We start from the raw sequence: 24,327 nt of genomic DNA, 5'->3' as shown, positions 1-24,327 counted from the left end.
GAGGGTAACTGAAAACCTCACCAGGAGTCTCCCCTCCCAGGCTCCACAGCTCACACAAACTTATCTCCAGCTTCAGAGAAGGTTTGTGTTGGGACAGAACTGTGAGACAGCAACCAAATCCCCGAGTGTTCCCTGGGGGATCCCCTCCTTTTCTGTGTCCTGCAGGAGCTCCAGGACCTTACTCAGGCTCTGGGTAAACCCTGGCCACGTGCAGGAGTCTGGGTGGGACACAGGTCATGGTACAAAAGCAAATCAGAGCACATTAATTAATCAACCAGTGTTAATGCCAACAGTCCCCCTTGCAGAGGGTCACACGGAGGGCAATTCCCAGAGCCAGGGGCAGGAGGAGCCCAGCAGATCTTCCTGTGCATCCCCAGGATTAGGTCTGGTACAACCAAAGCCTGCAGCAGGCAGGGATCCCAAAGCTGTGCCAGGTCCCTCTGGCCACCAAGGGCTCAGGAGGGGACGCTGGGGGAGGTGACACAGGGAGGGTCAGCAGGGTGTGAGGAGCCACCCACCCCAGCACAGCCCCTCTGCCCAGGGCTGTTTTGAACACACCCAGCACAGCTGGGCAGATCCTTCAGCCCTAAGTACATCTGGAAATGCATCTGCTGGATGTCTGGAGCATCACTCCCAGCACCTTGGAAGGGCAGCAGAGTGGGTAAGACAGGGCCAAAGGGCAGTGGGACATCACACCCCCTTCCAGACAAACATTTCTGGATGCAGGATAAAAAAAAAATACCCCAAGTAACCTTGCAAGGAAGGGAAGAGAAACGAGGACACAATCACACACACATCTTCCTGGGATTTTTTTTGTTTTTATTGTTTTAGTCTTTTTTTTTCTTTTTTTTTCTTTTTTTCCATTTTTTTAGTATGGAGGCTCAAGTATCAGATGTAGATTCAATTTAAGCTTTACAAAAAAAAAAAAAAAACCAAAAACAAACCAAAAATCAAAACAAAAACCCCTTTTGCATTCCATAAAAATTGACAGAAAAGCGCCTTGGAACCAGGCTATAGAAGAGCAGAACTTTCAGCAGGTCTCCAAATCACCATCTCCTGCACATCTGGGTAACTCAGTATCGTACAACCCCAAGAACACCCTCTCTTCCCTCCCTCCCTCCAGCCAGCCCCTGTGCCCAGCCCCCAAACATACGTGGAATAGATTATTTTTTCTTTTTTTTTTTTTTGTTTTTTCCAGTTCTTCCTCTTTCACACACCACAGTATTTAATAAATTTTTGTTTTACATTTTTTACACCAATGTAACAAAAGGCAGGAGGGGGTGAGGGAGGAAAAGACAAACAATGATCTGTGGTGATGCATATAAATGGGGGAGGGTGGGAAAGGGAGAGGAAGAAAAAATAATACATGGACTTCTACAGAAACATAGCCTAAGGTCTTGATAGTAAAATGTGGTGCAAAGTAGGCCTCAGAGACTGAAAAAGTTTGTACAGCTTTATTCATGGGGAGAGGATGGCGCTGCATGGAGAGTATTGGATGCAAATCGTGACGTGACGAACAGAAAAGGGCAGGGGGATGATTCTCTACGAAAGGAATCTAACGAGTGCATGGCATGGCTGGTTAGCACAGACAGGACTTTAACTTTGCTGCTTTCTCTTCAAAGCCTCCACCAGGTCGTTTTTAAGAGCTTCTTGTTTTGATTTGTCTGCAAAAGTCTGCACAGACCTGCAGGGAAGAAGGAAAGGTGCGGTCAGAGGCGGCGCGGGGCAGGGCAGGGTTGGGAGCAGTCCTGGGAGGCAGGAGGACGGAGAAGCCCCTCAGCCCAGGCTCAGCTCTGCCTGCTGGACCCCGGGAAGCAGAAGGTGACGTGACCACTCAGTGAGAACACAAAGCAAAACTCACTCTGGCAAGGATTGGCACCAAACGCTTCCCCAGCAGCTCCGCTCGGCCCCCGGCTGCCAGAGGGAGACTCCCAACGTTTTGTGACAGACTGGAGGAAGCCCAGCAAAGTCCCACAGCGAAGGGGGTTAGCGCTCCTGCTCCCCCAAAGTCCAGAGAAAACCCAGCCCCACCTGGAGAAGGGCCAGGCTGGGGAGCTCTGACCCTTCTGCAGGACTCTTCACCCAGGATCGCCTCAGAACCTCCCGCCAGCCTTTGCACCAGTGGGAAAAGCAGCCAGAGGTTCTGCTCTCAAATCTGCCTTTTTTTGTACCTTCCCTAAGGAGTGAGTGATCAAAGCAGCTGAAGAAAAACAGAGATTCTGTCACAAGGTTATTGCAGGGCTTCCCTTTGCCTGGAAGTACAGAGGAAAAGCTGCACCTTTCAGGAATCACCTGGGATCGATGCCCTGGAAGATGCCTGTGAAGGAATCTCTGATTTCAATGAGACAATAAGAAATTTCCACTTTATACAAGGCCCCTCTTAAATAAATTAATAGAATGGGTTCTATCCAGAACCAAACTTTTCCAGAGTGGCTACCACAGAGAAGTGGCAGGATCCAGTGGGGTAGGATTTCTCCCCACCTAAACCACATTTCACAGCCTTTACAGCACCTGGGATAGTGGAAGATTTCCCTGCCCATGGCAGGGGCTTGGAATTGGATGAGCTTTAAGGGCTCTTCCAACCCAAACTAGTCTGGGATTCTGTGATTCAGAGCAACCTCATTTTCCTTGGTTGCTGTCTCCTGTAAACAAGGCTGCTCTTTTGGGTGGTGATTTTCCTACCATTTTTATAACAGTATTTCCATTCTCTTGTCTCTGGAGACTTCTGCTGCTTTAATAAAAACATATACATTTATATCTGCATTTGTCATAGGCTGAAGAAGTGGTTCTTGGCCACTATCAACAAATAGTGAGTTTCCCCCTTCGTCAGCTGAATGTGTTTGAAACAACATCTGTAACTGGTTAGGAACTGGAGTGGAAGGTTAAGCTGGCTCAGGGTTAGTCACTGCCGTGCACTCCTGACACTCGGAGCTCCAGAGAAAACGAGCACAGCAACAGATCCCTCTGGAGGCTGTGCAGAGCACAAGCAAGTGAAGGCTGGCAATGTCTGAGTGAGCTTGAGCAGGACAGCGTTTCAAGCTCCAAGGAAATTCAAAATCCACCAGGCTCATGGGCACGGGCCGTGTGGTGAGCACACGTTTACTCTGAAGTCATGGGAAGAACCAGTCTCTTTTTTTTTTCCCCAAACTGTGAGACTCCCAAGATTTCATTCTGCAGGGAGGACACTGGGATTACAGGGAATTTCTTCATGGAAGTGGTGTACCACAGGTGTAAAAAACTGCTGGTGCCCAAGGGACAGAGTCCTGGGGCTTCTGGATTGAATCAGCCCAATCCCACAGCTCCAGGCACAGCACTCCGTGCTCCTTTCCTGCTCCCAAGCCAGAGTGCAAAGTGGTAAATCCTGCCCCAGTTGCCAGCATGAGGTTTCCACGGGAGAGGAGGAAACATTTCAAACAAGAACCAACAAGAACCACAACGTTCAGTGGCTGCACCGAGGCAGAGGGTGACGGGGCGGCGCCGCCGCTGCTCCCTGCGGGATTAGGGGTTAGTTCTTCCCGTTACCATGCAGGGGCTGGGCTGGTGAGTCCTGGTTTAGTGCTGGCTCACACCTCACAGGCAGCGAGGGTACCTGGATTGGTTTAGTTATCAGGCTGGATGTAGATCTGGCGCTGGGTCAACACTTGAGAAAGTTCCCTCTGCAACTGCTTATACTTTTGGTTGTCGGGAATAGCATCGATAGATCTACAGAGAGCAGTGGGAAACCAGGGAGCAAACAGGGAAAAGAACAGTCAGAAGAACTGGGTAACACAGAGCTGGGGCTCTGGGAACCACCTGGGAGGAGAAGGGGACACAGACAGGTGAGAAGGAGCAGGGAAAGGCTGCAGGAGCCAAGTGCTCCGGGTGTCTCCATCACGAGCTGCACACCGGCCAGGACACGGACTGAGGGATGGGGAGACACAGCAGAGATTCAACCACAACAGCTCAAGGCAACGTTCACAAGAGAAAGACTCTATTCCAGGTTCCCTCTGATGTTAATAAAAGGTTCCTGGCCAAACCCTGCTCTGCCCAAAGGAAACTGAGGCTGTTCTGACTCTGTTGGGGCAGAGTCCAGAGCAGCAGAACCCAGAACCCCTCCCTCAGGTCCTGCTGCTCCCTCTGCCCACACAGCAGCACCAATATTTAATTAACACCATTTTCTCTCTTTTTCCATCTCAGTGTGTGAGGGAAAAGCAGAGCATTTCTTTGTGCCCTCTGGCTATTCTGCATTACTACACTGTGCTGGGAGGTCTCTGAACTTTCAAATGAAGTGATTTGGCATCACAGTTCTGCACTTTCCTCTGTGAGCATGAGAATTACCAGCTTGGGATTTCCATGTCCAATTCCTGTCCAGGAATGAGCAGGGGCTGAAAAGTACAGCACAGTTTCCCTACAGAAAGGCACAGGGAATTTAATCTCTTCTCATACACTGTGTTTTGACCAGTGGTGTTGAGGGAAAGACAGAATTTAGAACAAAGTCTAAATACCACAAACCACCCATGTAATGACTTAATTCTGGGACTATTTTTAAGGATAGTAGAAAGAGAAGACAGAATTTAAGTACAGCTTGCAGGACTGTGAAAAATAAAACTGATGAAAAATAATCCGAAAATTCAAGTGTTTGTTGGGCTGTTTTGCTCCTGGTGAGGGAACAAGAGATTAAAACATTGCTTCAGATTTCTGCAGCAGAAGAGTTCCCTGAACTCCACACAACAAATATTGTCCCAAAGCACAGGGAGGGGAAAAAAAGCAGCTCAAGGCTGGGGTGGCACCACAGGGATGCAAAGGGTCCCCCACCCACTGCAGTTGCCTTACCTCAGCCCATTAACGATGTCCTTTGTTTTTCCAAAATAAATCTCATTCAGTGTACTTCTGATTTTGTTCTCCATGTCCTGGAAAATAAAGTACCACAGCAGCTCTTTAGTCAGCTCAGCTGTGTGCAGGGATGGTGCAGCCCCAGGTGGTGACCACAGCACCCAGAGCACCCAGAGCCCCCCCGGGAGCCAGGCTCTGCTCCCATCCCAGAGCCTGGCCTTTGTCCCACTCTCCCCTCCCAGCCCATCTCTCCAGGCTACGGGAGCTCCCTGCACCACGAGAGGGCAGCTTCTCCCCAGCTCTGCACAGAAGGAAAATGCAGCACCCCAACCCTCCCAGCAGCGTCCTGGCACTGCACAGGCTCCAGGAGCCAGGTCAGTCCTTCAGCATAACCAACAGCTCAGAGTTCTGTGCCCGGGGTGACTTTGGATTTTTGACTTGTTCTTTAAAGCTGCTCGACAGAGCTCTGAGAGAGATCTTTAACAAAGCAGCTTTTATTTCATTGCATTGCTTCCACTCAAGGAAAAAAAAATTTAAAAGGAATCAAAAAAGAAGTAGCTGCCTTTCTTTAATTTCCCACTTCCCTAACAATGCATCCTAGTTGAGAACTTCCTCCTTTCTTGGCTATAACAATGAAGAAAATCTGGAACACCTTCAGTCAGCACAGTCTCAGTCAGGATTGAGAGCTACCACAAAATCCAACACTAAACCCAACTCCAGGGGATTTCATCAGCACTTGATACTCTGAACTTTCAGTCCAAGGGACAGTGCTGTGTAGCAACCTGACTTGAAACACTTCTCCCCAAAAGTGGCTGCAAAAGCAAATGTGGGGGTAGGAAGTTGTCAATTAGTGCTCAGGAAAGGAACACTCATTGTCCAGGAAGTCACTGCAGTGCTGAGCAGGACACAAGGGGCAGAGGGGTGGCTTTGTACCCACAAACAGCTGGAAGGGACTGAAAGAGGAGCACTGAGCAACAACAGGAATGAGGAAGTTGTTTGTAAAGAAAATCCAACAAAATTCTGAGGGATGGGACTGAATTTGAGCAAAAGAACCTGCACTCACCTCTACCAAGCGCCCGATATTGGCTATGTGTGGAGAGGAGTCACTCACAGTCTCATCCTTCTCCATCTGCAAAGGAAAGCACAGAGCATCCATCACAGGGAGTCTGGGGCAGGGCAGTGTCCAGGAGGGCAGGACAGTGGGTCTGAGCAGCTCCTCCAGTGTGCAAACACAGCAGAACGGGCTGAGAAACCCCCAGCACTTGCCAGGGGCACGTGTTGGCGATGGAAATGTGGTGGAATAAAAGCAGGAATGAAAACAGCCCCTGCTGCAGACAGCCCCACAACAGCCACTCCCTCCCCACTGAGGAACAGCCAAGTGTCTCTGCAGGAGAAATTCAGAGCTGGAACAAATCAAGAGTCCAGTGAGACCTCAGTGCAGGACCTGAACAGGACACAGGTCCCTGAACCAGCTTGAGGTCTTTCACCCCAGCATCCAAACTGGGAGCTGGAACTGCAGCTGCAAAAGCTGGATTTCATCTGACTGTGCCTCATGGAACATCCACCCCACAGCCCTCCATGGTCTGTGCTAAGGGAAAGTCCATCCTCCCCAGTTCTTGAGGTGAAAATTGTGGCCAAGACAGAGCCAAGCTGTTGAACAATGAACATCAGACCCAGGAACCTCAGCAAGATTTGCTGAGACAGCACGAAAACAAAACTGGGAGACAAATGCAGTGGGAAGAACAGTCTTCAAAGGGTTTTACTAATCCCACTGAATTCTCTTATCCATCTGTTCCTATCCCTCCCTCAGGGCAGAGTTTAAAAATCTGGGCCAGCTACAGGTTTCTTCTAATAAGCCAAGTCTGTAACAGGCTTGGGGAAGCGTGTAATTTACTTGGAGCCCCGAAGGCAAAAGATAACCTGGGAGAGGGGGAGAAAGAGCAGCAGGACGTTGAATTTTGCCTTTAGACTGTTTACATGGAATGGAGACACTGCCTGGAGAAGGGATCCAGCTGCAGTGCAGGGACAATGCAAACCTCAACTACACAAACACACATCCACACGTGATGGGGAGTTGGGAACTATCAGCAAATTGCCCCAGTCTGGGGCAGCTGGGAGCTGCCAGTGGGGCAGTTACTGTCACAACCTCCCTGCTGTGTCTCCTCCACACCTGGACAGCCCCAGCTCCATGGTTAAGCAGCAGAATCTGAAAATAGAATTATTAAAAAAAAAAATGCACGTATATTATTACATCTCTATAAAAACTGCTGCCAGAAGGAAAACATTTTTATGTGCTCTGGAAGGCCAGATGTTACAAGAGACTGTTTAATGGAGTGCAGAGTCAGGATCAGCCATGTCCTACAAACAGTTGGGTTTTGTTGAGTTGGGGTTTTTAAAGGTTCCTTCCGGTGGCTGGCACTGCACAGGCTCAGCAGCAGGACTTCTGCTGCTGAAAAAAAGGGGTGGATTTGCTTTAAGGGGAAATTCTCTCTACAGGCTGACGTTAAGGAGCAGCTCATCTTGCCCCTGTCACTCCCCAAGTGCTGCTGAGCTCAGCCAAAGCCAGGGTGAGCCCAGCCCCAGCCCAGCCCCAGCTCTCCTGCAGCACAGCCAGGGCCTGGCTGCTCCAGCCATCTGCTCTGAGTCTGACTCACGGGGAAACTCACTCCTCTGGGACATCTCCAGGGCTGGCTGGTCACTTTGGATGTTTCCTGCACGGAATAAAGCAGCTGCCTGGGCTTTCTGTAAACATTATTTGGAAGGATGATATAAAGAGGGACATTTAAGCTGGATAAACGCTTTGTTTCATCATGAAACTGTGTGAAAACACCAGCAAAGGTAGAAGGGAACTCATCCTCCATTTTGCTCTGCAAAGCCAACAACACCCACAGCTGCTCTGGCCACGGAGCAAAGTGAAAATCCCTTTAATGAAACACAAACAGCAGTGAGTGCCAAGGGCTCCCAGAGCCACAGGCAGTGGGCAGGCTGAAGGCTCCAGGTGGAAAATATGTGGAATTATTTGGATATCAGTAAGGCTAAACCTGGCCTGCCTCTCCAGCACTCATTCCAAACTAGAACCAATAAATGGAGGTTGTGATCTCTGCAGGACTTGCAGCATTGTAGGAACCAGCTGAGAACTGACCCCATCCCTGCACAGAGATTTGCTCTCACCAGTGTAACCAAACACATCCCATTTCCTGTGCCAGATTGTCCAGCCAAAACCATGGGCAAACCTGGGGATGCCACAGAACCTTCACCTGCCACTTTTCAGACCTCAACTCCTCTCTTTTTCTCAACTATTACAGAACTGAACCTCTGTGAAATCCACACTGGACCTCAAAGCCACCCCATTCCACCCCTGCCCTGGGCAGGGACACCTTCCACTAATCCCAGGCTGCTCCAAGCCCTCTCCAACCTGGCCTGGGACACTGCCACACTTCCAGGGGCAGCCACAGCTGCTCTGGGCAGCCTGAGAGGTGCCAGGGCCTCCTCACCCTCATGATGGGAAAGAGAGGCAGAAATAATCCCCAGACAATCCCTGTGAGCACATCCCTGCTGTCCCCTGCACCCAAACACAGCTCAGCTGGTGACTGAAGAGACTCCAGGGCACTGGTAACTGCAGAGGGGGAGCTCAGGGATCACAGGAAGATCCCACGGGTGGAAAAACAAAGTTACAACATCTGGAAGTCAGTGGGACAGGGCTTTCCATGAAAGCTGCCCTTGCTGGAAATGGATGAGTCTCCTAATTGCTGAGCACAGGGATTTTCCTGGGTGATAAATGGCAGAATGGCTCTGCTGGGGTTTCATTGAGCAGCAGCAGATCCCAGGCAGCTCTTCCTGCAGGCAGAGATTGCTCTGTTTGCACAGCCCAGCCTTCATCCAGCTCTGCAAAACCTTCTGCCCTCGCTAGAGAGTGTTCCAAGTTCAAAAATCAACATCTGTGCTACTTCAATCCCGAATCTCAGGCCTCATTTCCCTGTGACTTTACATCCTTCACATCCCCAAATGTAAATAAACTATAGGTATGGAGCCAACTTCTTCCTCAGCAAACTCACTTCCTCAGGCTCCTCCTGGCTCAGGAAACACACACACAGGTTCTTTGTGCACGAGGACATCTCGGGAAGGCACCTGTTCATCCCGCCTGGAAGGAGGGGGCTGCAGAAGCCCATCCAGCAAAGTGCAGTGCTGACTGTTTGCCAGGAAAGGGGAAGCCTTTACATCTCCTCTGCACCAAGTGAAACAGGATCACACAGCTGCTCTTACCTTAAATAAAAGTGCAGCCTAATGAAACCTCAAAATGCAGCCAAAGCCGTTCGGAGCCGTGGCGGGCGACACAAGTGATTCCAACACACACAAAGGGGACAGGACCCCAAAATCTGCCAGGGAGAAGCATCTGCCAAACATCTGGCTTCAATCAGCAGGGGTGGGAGGTACCTGCAGTCCCCAGAGACCGTGCAAGGTAATTGAAAAGCTGCTGGCACGTTTCATTTCCCTGCAAGTCCTGCTCCCTGTCTCCTCTCTGGCAGCATTTATGTAGAACAACATTTATTCCTAAAAATTCCAGCCAAACCCCCACGGGGCAAAGGAGAGTCTCTGCCACACAGAGGCACTGCTGCAGCCAGGACCTAACCAAGTCCTGTGTGGAGATGTCACTTCAGCTTTAACTCTCCCTAAGTTTTCAGGGCAGAATTACAATCCCTGGACCCATGGATTCAGTTCAGCTGCTGGCTAAGAACTGATCTCACTGAGATCTGTGGCTGTTGTTGGATTTTCAGAGCAAACTGAACTGATCTCACCCTCTCAAGATAAATTAATACCTGCACACACATAAGGCAATTATGCATACAGATCAACTGTACCAAGTAGTGGATATGACAACACACAGGGGTTTGTGTTGCACACTCCTGTGTGTGTATAAACACCCATTCCTCCACTGCAGCAGGACACAATCTGAAATTCTGTAACTGAACTGGTAAACCAAAAGCCTGAAATTCCAAAATACACCATACAAAGTAAATTAAAGCTACACCAAGGGGAGTTTTTAACTTCCCAAAAAAGGCTGAATCTTCTGTGTCTCCCCCTTCCTTATTCTGTCCACTCACAAATGTAAAATGTTTGTTCCTAGAAACAGAGACAACCCATATTGTAGCAGACAAAAAACTGCACTGGGAAATCCAAGGAGAAGCAGTTCAAGATGCTGGAAGAGAGATGTCAACTCCCAGTGTATGAAATAAACCAGACACAGGCCAGAGATGTGACCTCTGAGCAGCATCTACCCAGGAGGGACCAGCACGTGGCCCCAAGGCAGCTGTAGGAACACTCCAAGAGAATCCCACAATCCTGGTTACTCCAAACCTCATCCAGCCTGGCCCTGGACACCTCCAGGGATGGGGCAGCCACAACAACAAACACCTTGTCTTGAAGAGAGAGGGGAAAAATCCTTCTCAAAAATTCAGTGTAACACTCAGGAACAGCCCAAGCAGGAGCCTTGCAGGAAGGAGCCTGAGGATATTCAAGGAAGGCAGTTTCCCAAAAGGTCTTGACAAAGGCAACAAAACCCCATCAGGTGCAGGGCAACAAGGTCTCACCTCCAGGAAGTGACTGCAGAGAACAGCTATTTCCAGAGCCTTATTCCAGCTCCGAGTTCAGCTCCACCACGTGGCCTTCCCTGAGCTGCTCCTCTCTCCTCTGGCCTGCTCCTGGCCACCAAGTTAATCACTCCATCAAGCACTCAGAAAATACCCCATTTGCAGCTCTGAGGCCAAACTGGTTTTGGAGGAATGGCTCTCACCAGACTTCCCTTTCCAGGCACTCAGAGGCTGCTCTGCCATCAGGTTGTGAGCCAGGATATGACCAAGCTTGTGAAGACTTCAAAACCTTCCTCTCAAACACAAGGACATCTGCTACTCTCATTTTAGGATCAAAGGTGGTTGAGTAGCTTAAACACTGAGTTGACCAAAACCATGTCAATTTACCATGTACAAAGTTTTTCCAAAACATTCCTGATACCTGTCAAGGTGAAACTGGAACACGCTATTCAAGAACAAACTAAAACCAATCCTTGGTGGCTCAGTTTGCTGCATAAAGGGCTGCTCAAAAAAGGAGAAGTAAAACTTGCAGAGCTTGGGTGATGTGGCAAATTGGATTTAGAGCAAAGTCCCAGCCTTGCACTCAGGAGTTTGGTCCAGCTGCAGGTAAATTCCCAGCTGGGGACAAGCAGCTCCCCCTCACACAGAACACCCCGAGGCAGTGCGGAGAGTGCAGCTTTCTGCAGGATTCTGTCCCATGCACAGCAGCAAAGCTGAGGCTGGGACGTGCCCCCAGGCTCCCCTGTTTGTGCAGGAGCTGCTGCACCACTCCTGACACTGGAGCCAGGCCCTGGCCCCATGCACCACATCTGAATCCAATGTTCTGCTGTTCAAATGATGACAGCAGCATGAATCTCCCCACTGAAGCTTGGAGAGGGAAAGTCAAACCAAACAAGGCCCAGCAGCTCAGGCCAAGGTGTACTGAGGACACCCATCCTGCAAGGCCCTTGTTTTCCTTGGCACAGCTCGTGCTCAGAGGCCGTGGGCAGAGCCAAACCCTTGGCCTGCACTTCACAGCTCTGATTTACAGGATTAGCAAGGCCTGTGATTAAATATTTGTCCATGTCACCATAACTCGGGTGTAATTACTGCAGAAAGAGTAAAAAAAAAGCTCAAAACTGTCTCCATATGCCTTTTTCCTTCTCTTGCTTTTCCATCAGCTTCTTCAACATCAACAATGTGGAAAGAAAAATCACCCAGGCTGGGGCAAGCTGTGCAAGACTAACCCAGTTTGAGTCCCTCTCTGCAATCCCAGACCCTCCTTGCCTTCACCTGGCTCAAACCTGTACAAAACCATGAGGTTTTTAACAGAGTCTGCATTGTCCTTTGTATGGAAAGCCCCAGTCTGCCCTGGGAAGGCTCATAAAGGAGTTTCAGCTGCTGCCAATCTCTCCAGTCACTCATGACCTTACAATGTGCCTCCTGTCCTGCAGAGTTTATTACTCTGCTCCAGTCACTGCCTTCCACAGCCCAAAGCAAGCCCAGGGCACCAGCAGGGAGGCAGGAGCCTTTGGCAGGTGGTGGGGCAGAAGCAGCCCCATCCAAGGCAGTGCAGTTCAGCAGATCCTGCCTGTCAGGGACTGCAGCACTGCTGAGATCTCCCTGCCTGGCACCTTCCTGGTGGAAACCAGCTCTCAGGAGGCAGTCAAAATCATTAATGCTGGCAAAAAAACCCCAAATGTTTAGGCCAAATATATCTTATTTTTTTAGATTTTTTAAAATCAGTGTCTTGATACTGCAGGAAGAAAACACTAAAGGAAGATACTATGTAACTGATGTCCTTAAAAAATCTTAAGAGTCAGTGCAAAACACAGTGGTTTAGCTGGCTTTTAAAAGAGAGATGTAAGAAAAGAAGTCATCCTATATTTTTACAATCCTATTGGAACCTTCCAATGATAAAGTGGGCAAATCTTGCAGACAAAAATATATGCAACAAGCATGGAAGAGTAAAAATTCAGAGATACCAAAGGACAAACTGAGACTTAGAAGCAAGTCTAAACCTCTCCTGAACGTTTTGTATTTTTAATTGCAAGCTCCAATGTGTCAAGCACAGTTCAAGGGGCTTTCTGGTAATTACACACTGCATTCACCATTTCACTGGGCTGCAGAACTGCAGGAGAAGAGCTGTTCATACAACACCTCCCAAAAGCAATGCTTTGTGGCTGACTGGGGCTGCTGGGTGTGCAGGACACAGCCATACCTGTCTGGTGAGGCTCCCCCCCAGGTTCATGGTACCAGAGCCAGTTTTGTTGGTCTGCAGCCACAGCATCACTGTGGAGGTCAGCTTGTAATGGGCAGTGCGGCCACTGGACTTCTCCTGCAAGGGGAAGGGACAAAAAGGGACAGGGACAGAAGGTGAAAATCCCTCCTAAAGCTAAATGGGGGCTGGCCTGGCAGACCCCACAAGCAACAGCCCAGGTAAGTCTAACCCCACTCGTGCAGCACAGTCTCTTAAAGACAATTCTAAGTCTGCACATTCCTCTAATTTTCCAAAGCAAATCTAGTTAGAGCAATTTACCCTCCTATTACCTTGTTTTTATTACCTAATTAGTGATATTTATCTGTAGCTCTTTATGTTAAAAAACCCCCCACATCTCAGGATCACATGCACAGAAAGTAACATACTTTCAATTCTTCTGGGATTCTTTTTGATTACAGCCCTGACTTATCTCCATCCAAATTGCTCCGGGGCATTTTCAAAAAATTAACAAGGGAAAGAAGTTTACAGCCCTGACACAATATTGCATTGTTCAGTGGAACACCTGTGCTCCTTAATTGTCTGGAATTAACTGGGTTTTGTTTTCACTTGGGTGTATCAGCTGCCCCAGAGGCTGTACCTGAACCTCCACCACGTGGATGGAATCCCAGCATCCCTTAATCTTCTTTGATCCATCTCCAGCCTTCTTAATGAGGATCACCCCGGCAAAGCCATGATCCAGATCCCAGAGGTAGACAGAGGAGACTCCACCTTCAAAATACCTGCAGGATGCAACCCAAAGGCAAGTTAAAAGCAAGCAGGACCCAAGCCAGAGTTAGACATCGATAATAATAATCTCAAATAAGCAGAATTTATAAGTCCTAATACAGATTTTTTTCTTCCTTCAAGACTCTCACAGTTACACCCCCAGAAATCCAGCAGTTCAAATCACTTCATAATGCAGAGACTTCACTTACAAAACAACTGCACATTTCTCTGAAAGAGAATAAAGGTCTGGTGAGAACCAGAGCTATTTACAGATTTCTACAGGACTTGAGCAAACATTTCCTCTGATTCCAATTACCTACAACAGCTGGTAAAAAAGCACGAGCTGCAAAGTGGGCTGAGAGCAAGGCTTTATTTTACAATTGGTCTTTTTTCCCTTCTCTTTTCCCTCGCTATTGGCAAAGTCTGGAAGTTCTTTACAGCAAAGTTCACTAATTAAGACAAAAGGGAGCAAGTAAGTAACTTTATGTTGCTGCCTCCAAAGTCTGTGTGAAGCTGACACTGATTTACTGCAAAGGGAGCTGAACTGAAACCAGGGATCTCAGAAATGCAGAGATGCTGTTGAGGTTTTATTATTCCAGCATCACATATGGGAAACAAGAGAAAATTGTTTCAATTGCCTCAATCTCTTTTGCTGAAAGTACACTCAGAAAACCAACAAAGCAAAGGGATCTGTAGAGCTCCACTCCCTCTGGATGACACTGGTGTAGATGGAAAATGCACTTTATGAAATAATGATTAACAACCCAACACTGTTGGAAGAAAGATGCATGAAGAGTAATTTTGTCTTCAAGAAAACTGGAATTGCAACCCACAGCATTTCAGCCCTTCCATTCTCAAGTTACTAAAGCCATAAGGGAGGATGAAGGAAAAGGGAATAATAAATAATTGCTCATGGCACACAACTCTCACATCTCAGGGGTGACCATGGCACACAAGGATCATGTGAAAGGAGGAGAGGAAACTTCATCAAAAACACAAAATGCTGGTAGTCAGACTTTTCATTGCATGCAGGAGAGCAAAATCTCATTATCCAAAGACACACGGAGCTGCCAGGACAGCCAGTTCCCAGGCAGATTAACCTGGTCTGCATGCTGCCTCTGATGTCACACACCTGGGAGGGACCACTGCTCCCTCTTCTGCAAGAGAGGAAATCATCCCTCGCATGAAAAAATGATCAAACCTTCCCACCTCTGTGCTCCCCTCCTTTCTAGCCATGGGCCTTCCAGTTGGGAATGGTGCTCAAAAGTCAACTCACTGTAATTTGGAGTTCATGGATTACCTCAGCACAGTGGATTAAAGCACACTAACCCCACCCCTGCCAACAGCCAGGAGCAAAGACACTGGGCAGTGAATGCTAAGTGACACTTTCGACACTTCCAGCACATTCTCTGCACTCACAGATCAGCTCAATACCTTGTTTCAAGAGGGCAGAGTGACCAAAATGCCCCAATTCCCTTTAACTACAGACATCCAAGTCTTTACCCAAACCAGTGCTGACCTCAGGAGGGGTAAACAATTCTCCATTAACTCACCACATCCTCTTATTTTAATGAGTGGCTCTGTCCCTCCTCAGCACGCCCAGCCTGAGCAGTTGAGGACCCACTGTCCTGTGGCACTTGCCAACCACTGGTAACACAGCACTGAAAAGGCAAACCCAGCCACGCTAAAGCCAGGCTGCCAGCAGGCCACTTCAACCTAACAAACCAACAAACACCCTTTTTACATCCCCTGGGGAATTCACAAATGGATTTTGGTTAACGCAGTTAACGGGAATTCCAGTCCTGCAGTGAACCTCAGCTCTAACCTAAGTGACCCTTCCTTTGGCAATGGGAATCAAAGGCCAGAGAGAAGCAGTTATTGTCCCTTCTCAGAGTCAGACTGCTTTAAAAATATATATAATATATATTCTTTTTCATACACAGAATCAGCGAATTCACTCCAAATGAACTGGCAGCCACTGAGAACATTACAGTGTGCACAGACAGTTTCCCCATTACCCACTTTACGACCTTGCTACGAGCATGAAGCATTAATTAAGAGAGGGACCAAAACAAGGTTTTGGGAAATTTATTCTTACCTACTGTACTTTGATCCTAATGACATGAAACAGGAAAAAAATAATTTTTATGTGGTTCACCTTTATGAGATTTTACATAAAGGCTTTTGTGGGTATTTTAAGAATGTGCTAAAATGTTGTCTGAAACCACATAAAGCCATGTGAAGAACCTCCCGCCAGAACCAACAGCGCACACATGGAAACGCTTTAACTGCCTTTGGAGATCTAATGAATCAAATATAGTATTAATATTGTTTTAAATACCAACATGCTATTTCAATAAAGCTGCTTTGCCATGGCCAGGCCCAGGATCTGGAGACTGCAACAACAATGCCAGCGACCCAATCCAAGGCACGCCAGGATACACATTATCCAAATGTATATCCAAATGGATCCTCTGTGCTCCAGCACGACAGAACTGCTCCAAAATCCGCTCCTCACTGGATTTCACCTTCACACAGCACTGAGGTGGGATTTCTGAACCCAGGAAAGTCAAAGTTGGAGAGGGGAGCATTCCTGTTTGTTGGGTTTTTTTTTAAATGAAGAGGTGCCACAGGCTAATTGGTCCATAATAGAAAACGGCATGACAGATTGGGAGGAATTTAAATTGGCATTTGTGGACTTGGATTTGCTGCAGGAGGGCTGGGCTTCCTCCAAGAAACCCCCTCACCACGGACTGAAATGCAGCACATACTAAAATCCAGGCAGGAGTAGAAGGAACCAGCTCGGAAAAGGCTCCAGAAAGGCACAAAGTGGGATCTTCTCTGTTAAAGAAATGGATGGGCAAGGCAGAGCAGAGTCACATGCAGCAGTGCACTAAAGCTCCTGCATTAAACATCTCTTTCCTTGGTGGCCTGTTCTGGATGCCCCTGCCCTGATCCTCCTGCACAGCCGTGGCTGCAGAAGGCAATCTGACTTCTTTAGAAGCTGCAATCACAGAATCCTTGTGGCTGGAAAAGCCCTTTAAGGTCCTCAAGGCCAACCCTCAGCCCAGCACCACCACGTTCAGCACTAACCCACATCCCCAAGTGCCACATCCAGAGGTTTTCTGAACACTTTCAGGGGTGGTGACTCCACCACTGCCCTGGACATCCTGTGCCAAGGCGTTACAACCCCCTCCCTGAAGTTTTTTTCCTAATATCCAACGTAAACCTCCCCTGGCACAACCTGGGAGGCTGTTTCCTCTTGTCACTGGGGAGAAGAGACTGACCCCCACCTGGCTGCCACTGCCCTCCCAGAGCATCCAAACAACCAGCAGATGCTTTGGGGATGTTCAGGAGGCTCAACTAGGAGGAATTCCTAATGTGGTACCTCAGAAACACCCCAAGGGACCAACCATTCTCAAAGGACACCTTGAGAGCAAAGCAATCACTGCTCTCTGCCTAAGGACACTGATCAATCCAGGATGTCTCAATCCAGATCAATCAGGCTTTACCTACAGACAAATTTCATTATAAAACAATGAAAATTTGTTTTATGGTTGTCATACCCCTTTATTAACAATGAAAACATTGCTAAATGATATCATAGTTGGGGTCAGTTAGAAAGACCTTAAAATATCATGAAGACCAAGTGACATCCCTGTCCTTGGAGAGGACAGCCAGTGTTCTATCTCTGGGAAAAGAACTTTTTATAAGGCTGCCCAGGAAGGTGACTAAAAGGCATAAGGCCCAAAGTGATCATTCATTCTCTTTACAGAATTCAGAACAGCAGTTCACTCAAAATCAATTATAGTTTTAATGTCATGATCAAACACTGAATTTTTATATCCGTTACTCATCAACCACAGAACTCCTGGAAAAAGCTGTTTTATACAAAAAATGTCACACTTAAGACTGACCTACTTTACAAATGCAAGAATAAAAGCAAATATTTAAGCTAAGAGTGATCCAAAGCTTTATGAAGTGTTTGAAGTTGGAGCGGGTGGAGACACAGGATGGAAAGTTGTCTGAGGAGCCGGAGCTGTACCCATGAAATAGAGGCTGTGGCCAGAACAAAGCCCTGACTTCAAGAGGGATGTGATAGGGGAGGAAATCCCCCAGCTTCCAGCACAGCCCTCAAGAAAAGGAGGGCAGATTAATCACTTGGTTTTACCACTGAAGGACAGCTCAGAAAAGGCCCTGTGACCCTCCTGATAACGCTGCTCTCCTCCAAGCCTCACCAACAGATCCTGCATGCTGTGAGGAGAAAGTGACTTTCCACCACACAGCAATAAAAGCGAGCTCTGACTTTCAATTACACCTCAGAACCAAATCTCCCATCCATAAAAACACTTGTGCATTTTCCAGTAAGTAGCTGAGATCCAGAGACAAAAAGTCTGTGGCTTATGGCTCTTCCAAGCCCCTGATGCCAAAGCACCAACATCTGGAACCTCAGCCTGGCCCTGCAAACCTTCCAAAGGCTTGCACAGGGTTTCAAACTGGCTCATTTAAAGCAGAAAAATATATTTTCTTTTATTCCCTAAAGGTCACGTAGTTCTTTCTTCCAGCTACAGAAGTTCAGCATCGAAAGGGAAATGTCTCCAGCTATTTAGATCAACAGACTTCCGAGAGAACTGGCATTTAAAAATCCTGCCCCAAAGGAAAACACTGAGCATTCAGCTCCACGTGTTTTTACAAGAGTGACAATGACTGAAGTCACAGCGTGAGCAGCTGGTGTCTCACAGCAACCCAAAACATTTCCTCAGTGCCAAGGTGAGGAATCAGACATTCCAGCTCATGGGAACAGGAGACTGCAGGGGCAAGTGACGTGGCACAACTCCCACCAACTCCTTCCCCATCACCTCAAACCAGCACAGGAATCCCAGCAGAAATAGGAAGGAAGTGGCAAATTTGAGCAACCCACCTTCCACCAAACCCAAAGCACTGCTCAGGTGTTCAACAATTCCCCTGCAACCTCACACCTCAAGGGGGAGGAAGGAATTCTTCAGGAGATCAGTTGGCCCTAAATAATTGTTGGCTTCATCCAGCTGTCGAGTGATGAGGCTCAGGAGCCTGTTCCTTAATGAAAGGACAGGCTGGTACCAGGAACCAGCAGGATGTGACACTTCTCCCACTGCTCTGAGTCCAGATGATTTATAGCTCCTCTCTCCTTCCCTGGCCCCAGGAGCACAATTGTGGAGCACTTCCACAATCTCACCCAGAGATTTAAAATGAAGAAGGTAAAATGTCTGTGCACAGCCCAGGGGTTTTGCACCCTGCTTGATGAACTCAGCCCAAATTATGCTTGGGGGCTCTGTACAGGTATTTTACAGGAATTCTTTCCAGCACACACAGGTGCAAAAATCCCTGGAGCAAACATACCAATCCAGTTAGGTATGTGTAACTTCAATGCCACTTGTACTTAAAAGCACACATCTGACCCACGGTGGGATGACTCAAACTGCTCAGAAGAGTTGTGAAGTGCAGGAACTGTGCAGGGAAGGAAAACAGGATCCAAACAACAGGATCCTGAAGGCTAAAAGTCTCCCAGAACCTCCCAGTTTGCGCTTTCTAGTACTTTTCATTATTTAATGAAAGCTACTGCTCACATTTTCCTTCCTGTCCAATTCCTCCTGGCAGATGGAAATTAACAACCAAATCCCTTTGGAGAAGTGACCTGGGAAGAATTCCATCAGGCACCTAATGAGCAGGACAAGGGGTCACTCTGGAACGTGTCCAAAGGAGGGACTGCTTCATTAACACCGGGAAGCTCCCACTGCTTCCAAACCCTTCTGTGGCCATCCTGGGCCAGCACAGACACTGCTCCAGCCACCCCCAGTCTGCCACATTCCAGACTCTGCCAGCTGAAATCCAAACAAGGAGAGGAGGGGAAGAGACAGCAGAAATCTTCAGTGTCGTGGTTTAAGTTTGCAAAAATCTTTGGAGGCTGCAAATTTCACATGACATCAATTCTTTAAGAGAAGAATTCTGTATCGGATCTGCCACAAGAAGGTTGTTTAATTCACCCTGTCTTCAAATTCCATCATTAAAACACTATATTTGTGAGAGCATGAGATAAATTTCTGTCCATACAATACAAAGTATTATTAGAGACAACCAGCTCAAAAATTCCAGATCACAATAAACTGACAGTTTATAACTTCATCTCATTTTTGAACATAAGTAATTTCTTCCAAGAGATTCAAAGCCTTCAGAGAGCAGCGTTTGAGGACAGTGCTGCATCATCAGTGCTGACCTCCTAATCCAAGTGCTCAGTTTTTATGTAATTACAGAGAACCGTGGGAACCCAAGGGAAAAACTCCTCCTCCACCCAACAGCTCCGATTCAGAAGATAAGAATGCAGTGTGTGCAGAGCTGCTCCAAAATGGAACTCCCAAAGAAAAAAAAGCAGACGAAAAGCAACTGATTTTGTTTTCCAGCAGGCCAGTACTTTTAATTTCCCCCTCTTTTCTAAGAAGATTCTCTAATTTGGGTAATATTTACAAACAGCTTCAATATTAATTCTGCTCTGAGCTGCCCACGGGTGCACTGATGGGGGGATCCCAACACTGCTCTGTTTTCTACATCCCAGTAATTTCCTTGGGAAAACAGCATGGCTGTGATAAAAGCACACAGACAGGAAAGCAGAGAAAGTCTTGGTGCTTTAGATTTGTCTTAGGAGACTTCATCTCACCCTTCTGAGCCTGACCTGAGGCAAGAATGTCCCTGGTGACACAACCACGATGTCACACCCTGTCGTGCAGATCCCCCGGCAGCAGAGGGATGCAGAGGCAGTTTCCTTAGTGCTGGGATGCACAACAAACCCATCTGGATTCAATCTGCAGGGCCCTGGCTGTGCAAGCCCCAGGAACTCCCATGCCCAGGAGAAAGCCAAGCACAAAGGGCTGCAGCAGTAATGAGGAACAGGGAGCTGATGGCAATAAAGTCACTCCAAAGCTTTCCAGGGGCTTCTAGTTGAGGCAGACCAGGTTTGCATGTGAACACAGACACAGGGCTCATAAGGGGCTCACAGCTGCCAAAACCCTTGGGGAGCTCCAACCCTGTCCAACCTGCCCTTGGACACTTCCAGGGCTTGGGCATCCAGTTTCTCTGGGCACCCTGTGCCAGGGCAGGCTGTGCTGAAAGCAACCTCCTCATCACACCTCTTGAATCTGCTCTTTACTCGTGGAATTGGGGCTGTTCCTTGCACAATGTGCAGCAAAGTTGGTGAAACCCATGGATGCAGCAGTTGGAACAAACCCTGTGAGAAGTGCAAAGTATTTTGTGAGTTGGCCTGAGCTCCACTGAGAGGCTCTTGGGGTCTGTCAGAAGAACTCAGATGATGCTGCAGCAGATCTCAGTTCCAGCCCAAGGGCAGCACTGACAGAGCTTTCCATTTTTTCTTATCAGGACAAGTGGATTAAGGCAGTGTCAGAGGCTGTTCAAGCACACAATCCAAAATAAACCAGAAAAAGGGTAAAAGCAGCTAAAGAAAGGTAAACTATCCAGCAGTACATGGGACATCTGAACATAGTACAGATGGTGGCACAGGTCAGTGAAGATGAGACATCCCTGAAGGTCAGGAAAGCCAGGCTGCTCCGTGAGATTAAACAGAATAATAAAAACTAAAAATACAGTCAGCCCTGAGCACTGTAAAAATGAAAGGGCAAACTCATCTGTCACTGGGACTTCACCGTGGTACCTGCCCAAACTCTGGCAAAAGGCTCCTCACCCCACACATTCCTGAGGCACATGGAATTCCCAGGGAATGCCTCCTCCAGACAGAGAGAGGCACTGGAGGCTCCACTGGCTGCAAGAACACCTGGGTTCTACCCACAGGACAGGAATATCCACACTGCAAAGAGAGAGGCCTGGGGTGCCACCCTCAGCACTGCTAACACTGACCAAAACTGGGATAACTACTCTGGACCAGATTCCAATCAAAATTCAATAATAAAAGGATTACACACAACAAAGACGTTTCAGAGGTCAATCCTCTCCCAGACCTCCTTCCACTCCTACCAAATTCCTGGTCCAGAGCTCTAATATAACAAACTGAAAGTGGATCAACATCAAAACACAGACAGAAGCAGAAGTTCAAAAGGTTTCACTGCTCACTCTGTTGAGGAAACTCAAAATCTTAATCAATACAAACATTTTCAGGAACAGAATGATTAAGATGATGTTTCATCTTTTTTTTAAGGCTGTTAAAAATTAAAAGCACCAATAAATCCAATTTAAGCCACAGAAAAAAAAAGGAGGAATAGCTTTCTAAATGTATGTCAGTCACTCAACCAGTCCAAAGTTGCCAAAACTCATCCTGTTTGCAGACAGATCAGCAGCATCCTTCCCAGGGGAGGTCTATTTAATCACTTCAGAAATTATTTCTTCCAGACAACAAAGAGCCATTAGATTAGTTAATTAAAGCCCTGATTATCTCCAACCCAAAACAAGGGAAGGCAGAATCTAAAATAGGGAGATTTAACCAGCTGCCCTGGTCCTCATTACGCTTTGATTTCAATCAAGCACACACACGTCAAGCAAAGGGCAATAAATTACAACCATGTGTTGGAAGAAATTATCTTCACCATATTGGAAGTGGAAAGCCAAGGCTCTAACTGAGTGGTGTAAGATATTAGACTTCCATCTGGGAATAATAACCTACTGAACACAAACATACCAGGGCATTAGCTCCAGGCACTGTCGGAGTTCAACCTGGCAGCAGGAGATGGAAATGGAACAGTTGTTTTTTGGGAAAGTGACATGGATTCGGGTAAAACAGATAACCAAGAAATGTGCTTGTTGTTTAACACAGACAACAGAGAGAGAACTAAAACCTGGTGTAATTCCTCTTTAACCCAAATGCCTCCAGAAAGAAGAGGTGGGGAACTGCAGAGATACTAAAGCTAGTTTGCACTAAAACAGACACTTAAGGCCAATTTCAGCACTGGCTCACAGGAACTGAAGGTTCAGCAGAATTGTTCTTCTCCAGCTCACATCATGTTATTACATGCAATATTACAAGACTTCCCCAAACTTGTTTTCACCATACACAGCTTTGGCCACTAAGCTTTTGGGGACAAAATTGAATTTTAAGGTCCCTAGCAAGCAAATCTGACTGGATCATTCTACACAAACTCTGAACAAATCCATAACAGGCTGTTTCCCTCAAAACACCCACAACAGCAGGTGCCAGCCCCTGGGGAAATGGCAAATACAATGCAGTGACTCACTGCACGTAGGTGGAGACTTACCACACCTGATGAAAAGAGAAATCTAAAAAGGAAAGGTGTGTGGGCCAAATAGGACTGACAGAAGGAAAAACTGAAGCAATCTGAAGAGAGAGGGAGAGATGGGATAGGCCTGAGATGAATTCTGTGAGATATCAACACTTGCTGTGTTCAAGATAAAATGGGAGCTGATCCAGGGGAGGTTTGGATCACATGTGGAGAGCAGAGTGGGACTGGAGACGTTCTCAAAAGCACCCATTTGTCTGCAGATGCTGGAATGACCAGCATCAGGTGCATTGGGAAGCTCAGGAGTGAAGTGAGCCCCATGCACAGCAACTTCTGAGAGATCTGGGATTGTTCAGCCTGGAGAAGAGGCTCCAAGGTGACCTGACTGGGGCCTTCCAGTGCCTGAAGGAGCCAACAGGAAAAGATGGAAAGAGGCTTTGGACAAGGGCCTGGAGTGCCAGGACAAGAAGGAATGGCTTCCCAGTTTCAGAGGGCAGGGCTGGATGGGATATTGGGCTGGAATTGTTCCCTGGGAGGGTGGCAGGCCCTGGCACAGGGTGCCCAGAGCAGCTGTGGCTGTCCCTGGATCCCTGGCAGTGCCCAAGGCCAGGCTGGATGGGGTTGGAGCAGCCTGGGACAGCAGAAGGTGTCCAGTAAGGCTGCGCACAAAGTCACTGAAAAACCCTGCAGAAAGTCTCATTATAGGAAAAAAATGCCTGAACAGCCCAGGAAATTCAAACACGCTGGGATGTGGTGTTCCCTGTGAGTGCTGTGATCACTTTTGCATTCACTGTTACCTCTCTTCCAGAAAACAGCAGCTGTGGTTCAGAGGCAGCTCAGGAACATTCTCTGCCCCACAGAGGGACAGAACAGCCTATTAAGGGACTACTGGTGAGGAGCTGATGGGTCAGATTTCAGGCTTCTCCCTCAGCATCATTTTCATCCTCTTCATCTGTAGGCACTGCACTTAAACTGGTGTTTTCTAAGAAAGAATTTGTAATGTGAAGTATCAATTAGCCTGGTGTCCCCTGTGCAGGATCTGTGTGGGCAGACAACTCCACCAGAGTGAGCAGAAATGATGAAAGCTCCTACAGGTCAACTCAAAATGGAGATTTTTCTGCACACTGCCTACAGACTGATTTTTCAGTTTCCTGAAAGGTGAACCTGGAACAGATCTCCCCATCTAACAGTACCCAAAATTTCCACAAAAGATACTGTCCTGAGGGCTGCCAGCACGCTCATCCCTTTGATTGATACACCAGTGAGCCTGAAGTATCTCCCAATGCTGGAAAAGCTCTGCTGTCCTTGTCTCTGGAATTCCAGAATTCAGAAGGACACTGGTTCCTGGCTCAGGATGCCTCGTGCCCTCCCTCCCCAGCCCCAGGAGCTGCCAGAGCAGCAGGACAATGACACCTCCATTGACTCTGCCTGGCCCAGCCCCGCTGCTGGCTTCACAGCACATTCCCAGGGTCAGCTGCCAGTGAAGTGACATCCCTGCCACTGCCACCCCTTCCCAGCACAGCCCTCCCCAGGCAGCTCCAGCAGCTGCTCCGTGAGGAATTGCTGCAGTCATTCCCCATCTGATGTGTTGGCAAGGGCAGCACTGAGAGAAGCTGGCACTTGTTACCACCTCTGAATTCCCACCCTCTGATCTCCAAGTAAAAATTAAGCTTCTGCTGTCAGAACACAAAAATCCAGTTGTCTTATTCAGGAACCTGCAGAGCCCAAC

General features: G+C 47.8%; 1 protein-coding gene across 2 annotated transcripts in view; it reads right to left on the bottom strand.

Moving 5' to 3' along the window:
- Positions 1 to 1,439: 1,439 nt before the first annotated feature.
- CAPZB (capping actin protein of muscle Z-line subunit beta) overlaps positions 1,440 to 24,327 on the bottom strand; it is a 56,148-nt gene continuing 33,260 nt past the window's right edge. Inside the window, exons 5-10 of one of the 2 annotated variants that reach the window (XM_066334409.1) lie at positions 13,238 to 13,379; positions 12,601 to 12,717; positions 5,876 to 5,941; positions 4,813 to 4,889; positions 3,590 to 3,702; positions 1,440 to 1,684 (exon numbers count right to left, since the gene is read on the bottom strand). In XM_066334409.1, the coding sequence (XP_066190506.1) occupies positions 3,600 to 3,702; positions 4,813 to 4,889; positions 5,876 to 5,941; positions 12,601 to 12,717; positions 13,238 to 13,379 (505 nt within the window). In that variant the 3' untranslated portion in view covers positions 1,440 to 1,684; positions 3,590 to 3,599. The remainder of the gene's footprint in view (positions 1,685 to 3,589; positions 3,703 to 4,812; positions 4,890 to 5,875; positions 5,942 to 12,600; positions 12,718 to 13,237; positions 13,380 to 24,327) is intronic. The other variant, XM_066334410.1, reaches the window with a different exon arrangement.

Source organism: Sylvia atricapilla, chromosome 22, assembly GCF_009819655.1.
Source record: "Sylvia atricapilla isolate bSylAtr1 chromosome 22, bSylAtr1.pri, whole genome shotgun sequence".
In the NCBI taxonomy this organism is placed as follows: domain Eukaryota; kingdom Metazoa; phylum Chordata; class Aves; order Passeriformes; family Sylviidae; genus Sylvia; species Sylvia atricapilla.
The sequence above is the reverse complement of the archived record's forward strand: the minus strand, read 5'-3'. Positions and strand labels throughout refer to the sequence as shown.